Here is a 6868-nt window from a genome sequence, read left to right as displayed (position 1 = left end):
ATTCATTTGCACATTTTTACGCCTTTTGTCATTTTTTGCATTGAGGGGATTTTGTAGTTTAGCTGTATTTGGCACTTAGATTCACTAAGACCATTGAGACCATTGACCATTTGAGACTAAGACCATTGCCTACCTCGTACACTATTTTAAAATTTCAATGTTATCATTGTACAAATATATATGGCAAATTAGAAAGGTGTATATTATAAGGTAGCACTCAAAGAGGTACTTCATCACATCCAGACTAACAATGCAAAGGAGATTATCAATTCTTGATGTAATTGTCAACCTAAAAGATAATAGTTTAGCTGATGCTAAATTTGTGTTATCTAATCACAACTTAGCCAAGCTACAATAGAGGCACTTCAAGTTTTTTCTTTAACATATTGCAAATTTATAAACTTTGGTTTCTATGTATATGTCTTATTTTTGGTCCAACTCATTATATTGTAGCTTGCAAGCTAGCTACCTCCAAGAATCCCATAGAATATTCAATACATACACATGGGGTATTTGTCAATTTGGAAGACCCAAGCACATCCCAAGCAACAATGCTCTATAGCACACTATGAGTGTTTAGTTATTTGCTAATGTCCCACATATAAAGCTCCTAGCTGTAGGATTTCAATAGCAGACCATATCCCTTTTGATCTTGTTATTAGAGTTTTATCCAAATGAGGACTAAATCCATTTTTTTTTTATAACACATTGAGCATTTATAAAAAAAAGTTCTTTGAGTGGGTGGTGTGGTTTTATAAACATGTTTTTGACTCTATAAAAGATATAGAAATACGATCTATTGCATAAGTAAAGTTTACATTGCATCTTCTCTCCATATCTTAAAAAGGATATTTCACATTAAGTTGCAACTTAGAATCTCTATGAAGTTTTTCCAGACTTCTTTAGGCCATCTCAATTATCCCATAAATTTAATTGATAGAATGAGAGCTTAGATAATAAATTGGTAAATGTTAAAAAATTCAACTAAACCATGTTTCTATAGGATTATGCCATACTCTCGAGTTTCTACAGCATAGATCACTGTCTCTTAAAAAGGCAGGGCAGAAGTCCTTTCCACCCAGGCAAGGAAGAATTTATTTTTTTCTCGCAGAAAAAGAGAGAGCGTAGCTAACCAGCCGAGTCAAGCCAAGCTGACTTTTCCTTTTTCTGGTTTTGATGTGCCAGCATGCAGCCCTTGAGGAAAGCATGATACCATGTTCTGATCTGGGATACTTGTGTTCAGTCATTACCTGCGGAGTATTTTCTAATGGTGAGGATTCCCACGCTTCAAGATTTATCTCAACTTCGATTGAAATTAAGCTACACACATAGTAAGTTTAGTTTTCTTTGGTATGCTAGCTTTGCTTTCTCTTTGCAAGGACATGATGCTTGCTGGTACTGAAACTTCGGCCATCACCACCGAGTGGGCACTTTCAGAGCTCATGAACAATCCAACATGTATGATCAAAGCCCAAAAAGAGATTGACACAGTTGTGGGCCGCGAGCGGATGGTGGTGGAAGCCGATCTTTGTAAGCTTAGCTACATCAACAGTGTTGTCAACGAAGTGTTTCGCTTGCATCCGCCAGCGCCAATGCTACTCCCTCGCCATTCAACGCAAGACTGTCTAGTCAACGGCTACAAGATCCCCAAGAACTCGCGAGTTTTGGTCAACGAATGGTCAATTGCACGAGATCCAAGCTTGTGGGAGTCTCCCAATCTCTTCAACCCGGACAGATTTGCGGAGAGCTCGATCAGCTTCAAGGGGAAGAACTTTGAGCTGCTGCCTTTTGGATCTGGTCGAAGGATCTGTCCCGGATTGTCTCTTGGCGTAGCCATGGTTTCGCACACTCTTGCTCGCTTTGTCCATGGGTTCGAGTGGAAGGTCAGTGGCAAGGAGCTGAGCATGGACGAGATCTCGGAAGGAGTGGCGGTGAGACGAAAGGTTCCACTTGAAGTTTTTGCAACACCAAGGCTTGCAAGCCATGCCTACCTGTAATGAAGTTATCTTAGGAACTAGCAAGCTGAATGGACGGACATACCTCATCCTCTAATCTTCAGAAACATCCTCTTAGCAGCCTGGCTTCTCTGGAGACCGTGTTGGAGTTCTGGCCCTCGCCGGGACTCTCCACGGATGTGTAGACAGTCTTGCCTTGGCTGTCCGCAGCATCAAGAAAGTCGTCTATGTCGGCGTATGTCGCGTTCTTCAACTGCATCAAGCAAGCTTGACATTAGATTTCATGAATCCGTGCCTCGTCTTTTGTTTCTTACCACGATCATCTGCTTCGCAAGGCTATCGACCAATGCAAGAAAGCAATGCTTCGCATAAAACCACGTGTCTGCTTCCAGCTTTTTCCCATAAGGCTCCAAACTTCTGATGATACGGCTAATACCGAACTCGAAGTTTTGTTTTGCGCAGTAGAGGGTACCGATCACAAGGTTTACAATGCATAAATGCAATTCCTGCTTGTCTGGATTCTAGAAAAGGAACACGGAATTAAAACCGCTAGCAGCCCCTTAAGTTACATATACATGGCAAACCTCGTAGTGCGCTCTCTCTTCCTCTTTTTCAATCTTTCGCATCAAATCTTCGGCCTCTTCATTCTACTAAAGACCAATATATTACAATTTCGTCGTACTATTTGTTTAAAGTACCTGGCTGGTCATAATGTATGAAACGCAGAGAGTCGCGAGCACAATTGCTGTGACACTGAGAATGTCATCTCCCGCTTTCTTTACAATCGGTTCATAGTAATGAATTGCTTCTTTGTAGCGATTATCCTGTTAGATGCACAATGAGCATAGATAAGAAATACGAATAGCTCACCTGCATAAAGAAAGTGTGCGTGACATTCAGTCGCCAAACAGGATGATCCGAACACAAGTCTGCTGACTGGTGGAAAATACGCTCTACTTGCACGTAATTTATGATGATAGGTATATAATACTATAGAAGAGCCGATGCTAGAAAAACAAAAGACAAAACATTATGAACATCTTACCTCAAGAGAGTCTCCATACTCTGCCAAAGCCTTCTTGTGGCCCTTCTGATTGCGAGAAAGACAAGAATCTTGGATTTGTTTGGTGAGCCTGCGCATGGTTTCACTATAACGATTTGCCATCTTTTGATATGCATCCTGTCCGATAGTCAAGCTTAGCTCAACAACATCGCAACTAACAATAATTGAATAACCTCCGGTGACGTCTTTGTCAAAATGATACAGTTAATAAAGTCATAGAAGTCCTGCATAATATTAGAAGTAAAAAGACTAATGCTTGTGAAGTTTATGTGCCTCAAGCGTACCTGAGATAGATACTTGAAGATAACTTCCGCATGCTCTGCCATTACATCAGCAGCAAGATTGTAGAATCCATGGGAAGGTTTACAATACAGCAGAAGTAGATTAGCCAATGTCTCTGAAGGAAATGGAGGATTCTATAGCGAGTGGTCAGAATAATCATAAAAGAATAAAAATATTTACCTGCAACAAAAAATTAAGTTTACAGAAGCCTGCAGTAGGATCAACTTCCATATTCATCAGGGCTTGATTGTGAAGCGTGACCTGAGGAAAGAAAAAACAAAAATAAACAACTTAGCGGAAGTATCAGAATGTACTGAGTCTAACTCTTCTTCTGCACGTGGTGACATGTCAGTGAGGTTTTCTTTTGCGGCCTCCAAATTTCCATTAACGTAGTCAATGGCAGCCTAAACAAAGAACCAAATCAAGTGAGTCAAAAAGAATTTTGATTGGACCTTCAAGTTGAAAGCTTCGACTAATGCAGATTCTTTGAGCGCTGGGCTGTTTCCAACGCTACACAGCTCAATGCCCTCTGGCTTTACAAACAGAAAATGTATAGTCTAGAATATATGCAAAGCAACTAATGTGGTGACAAAGAGCATACCTACCAATGCTGAGTTCGGGATATTGTCACACTCCATGTTCCAGAATTTCTGCAAGAACACTAAGAGCTCCAAACTAACGTAAAGAAAATTCGTTCATTGATTGTCCAAGAATAACATTACCTGGACCGTAATGCTTTAGATGGTAAAGACAAACTGCTCTGTTGTAGGCCAGCTCAAGCTGTGCCAGTTTTGATGTGCCAACAAGCCTTCGAGGAACACATGATACCATGTTCTGATCTGGGATACTTGTGTTTGGTCTTTAACTGTGGAGTATTTTCTTGCCAATCACAATGGTGAGGATTCTAAATTCAAAAGCCCACACACTTGGAGATTTTATCTCAACTTTGAAGCTACACGCATTATACCATTCACTTTGAGATTGAGTTTCCTATGGCAAGCAATTTGTGATTATAAGTTCGGTCTACAGTTTTTCCAACCGCACCATCCCACTGCTGGTTCTCAGTAGCAGCTCCAGAAATTCACTTTAGTCACTAGCAACTTGTACTCTCTGACTAACTTTGTGGAAACAAAATTGTTGGAATTGCCACTGTCCAGTAGAATACATACTGAATAATCTCCCAGCAATCCCTTGAATCGAATCACACAAGACTCCAAAGCCAAGTCCATGGGATCATCATTCCAAATCCCATTGAGTGTATGGGAAATCATGGAGATATACTTCTTGCCTAGATTCTCCTCATATTGCATTTCCTAGACCTTCTTCCCATTTGAAGCTCTAGCACTCGTGTTCAAATGTTTGTTCTTGTTTTTCAACAAAGGACAATCGACCTTCCAATGGCCCTCGTCACCATACTTGTGGCAATGGTTGTCATTTTCAGGGTAATCCGAGGTTTTTTGCCATTGCCTCGACCACCTTTGCCGCAGCCACCTTCCACACAAGACTTCAAACACCCGCTACTGCCACTAGTCTCGTCTCAAGAGGGGCTCCTCCCATGTTTGACACCCTTGTCATGAGGACATGGCTCACCCTCATCCACCAAGTTCTGAGCTTGTTCAAAAAGCTCCTCCAAAGATTTCATTGCCTTGGAAGTTTTCAAGTGATCTCACATCCCCTTGTTGCGTAAGTGGTGCACAAAGTAATCTTTCTGAACCTCTTCAGTGTAGTCATTGGGCACATGACTCAGTAATATTCCACTTCTCAATCCTGAACAATACGATTTCAGGCTCAAATTGTCTTGCTTCAGGTATTGAAACTTACGTCATGCATGAGAAGCATCATAGCGAGGAGCAAATTCCTACTTAAAAGCTTCCTCAAATTCAGTTAATGATGCCAAAGGTCCCTAGCCAACAATGGTACATTGATTCAAAAGGTGAGTCCACCAATGTGTGGGCCAGCCTTTAAGCACCACCTCCATGAGGATCAATGCATCCTCATCCGGTAATCCTTGAACCTGAATCAATTTCAAGGTCTTGCATAACCAGTTAAGCACCTCATTTGCAAGGACATCAGTGCCATCAAACTCAAGAATTTGAGCTCAATCTATGACATGACTCCCGCCACCTTGAGAATTCTCCATCTTCTTTATGCACTCACACATATCTATCAAAGATCCATGCATATTAATTTCAAGGGTCTAGATATTGCTATTGAGGGCTTGCAATTATAGCACCATCTCATCCATCATCTAAGCCTCCACAAATGATTGATTAGCAGCTTCCTCCATATAATCCATAGTAGCAAACTCGCAGATTCTTGAACTCTACTCCTCTAATACCAATTATTAGAACCTAATGAAAAATTACCACATTGATGTAGAGCAAATTGCCGTCCATCCACCCCTAAGCCCTCTATGCCATTGCTCACAGTTGTGAGCATGCTCCACTTCCACCATGTCCCTCAAAAGCCCTTGATTAGCATGAACTACTGATTAAACCTAACTTAGTTATACTTTAAGCCATGTGGATTAATATTAATCCCAAGATTATAACACTCTTTTTATTATTTTGGTTTCTAGCCTTTAGTGACGGTTAAGTAAGATACATATAAATTTGCACATCCAAAGAAGAATTAGGAAGAGCTCTCAATTGAGATTGTACAAATTAAACACAAAATTCAGCATGCAAAGTTTTTAAAGTTGAAGAAATTAATATGCATTATAAACAATCGCAGGTCAAAAGAATGGCTAGGGACTATAGCCAAAATTTCTACTCACAAATTTAAGTTACTTATATAGATCATCCAACTCCTAAAAGAATATATAAATGGATATTAAAGAGTAAGTGGGCATAAATTTGATCTCCAACATATCTAGTGGGGAAAGTAAAATTAAAAGTAGAGGTAGAGTTAATAAGATTAAGCCATCTTAGCAAAATATGGAGAGTGTGATGGAAAAAATTCACAAATACATATCCATTGGTTAGGTAACTTTGAGAGATTGATTCTTAAATTTATGACAATAATGCTAAAAATGAATATGGAATGAAAAATATTTAGTAGAATCTTCCATGTTTATCCCCCCTACCAGTACAGCCCGTACAAAGTACCTATGGCATAGCCATCTTGCACATGTGAAAGGCATATGCACAATATACATATAAAGTTCCAACCATTGGATATTTGTTAGACTATGGGAGTTCCCAATGAGAACATTCCTTATTGTGGAATAGCCAGATTGTGCTAGATTACATTCTTGTTTGAGTTTGCAATCCTTTACAATCATTCAATAATTGTTTCACTATATTTTTGTTAGGACTTCCCAATGAGTTCTTGTCGATGGATTTTCTTTAATTACATGGCCATGATATGGTAGGCTAAATTGACCATGTCAAACAGTCCTTCTCCAATGGAATGAAATCTTTAACAACATGCTAGAATAAGAAAATTTCCTTCTCTCAACAAATTGAAATATCTCAATGGCTTAATGTTTTTTCTATTGACGGGATGGAAAATTCTCTTGCCAGGAAAATGAACTCTGATGGGACTGCTTATTGAGATCTTTTTGTTC

General features: G+C 39.7%; 1 protein-coding gene and 1 pseudogene across 1 annotated transcript in view; one reads left to right on the top strand and one right to left on the bottom strand.

Annotated features, from left to right (window-relative positions):
- Positions 1 to 1997, top strand: part of LOC112349960 — a 5893-nt gene extending 3896 nt beyond the window's left edge. The window contains exons 7-8 of the mRNA XM_024685265.1: positions 1186 to 1270; positions 1360 to 1997. Coding sequence (XP_024541033.1) covers positions 1186 to 1270; positions 1360 to 1997 — 723 coding nt within the window. The remainder of the gene's footprint in view (positions 1 to 1185; positions 1271 to 1359) is intronic.
- Positions 1998 to 2055: 58 nt separating this feature from the next.
- Positions 2056 to 4610, bottom strand: LOC9648055 (annotated as a pseudogene).
- Between the last annotated feature and the right edge of the window lie 2258 nt (positions 4611 to 6868).

Source organism: Selaginella moellendorffii, unplaced genomic scaffold (genome assembly GCF_000143415.4).
Source record: "Selaginella moellendorffii unplaced genomic scaffold, v1.0 SELMOscaffold_44, whole genome shotgun sequence".
Taxonomy (NCBI): domain Eukaryota; kingdom Viridiplantae; phylum Streptophyta; class Lycopodiopsida; order Selaginellales; family Selaginellaceae; genus Selaginella; species Selaginella moellendorffii.
This window is presented reverse-complemented; position numbering and strand designations above follow the sequence as displayed.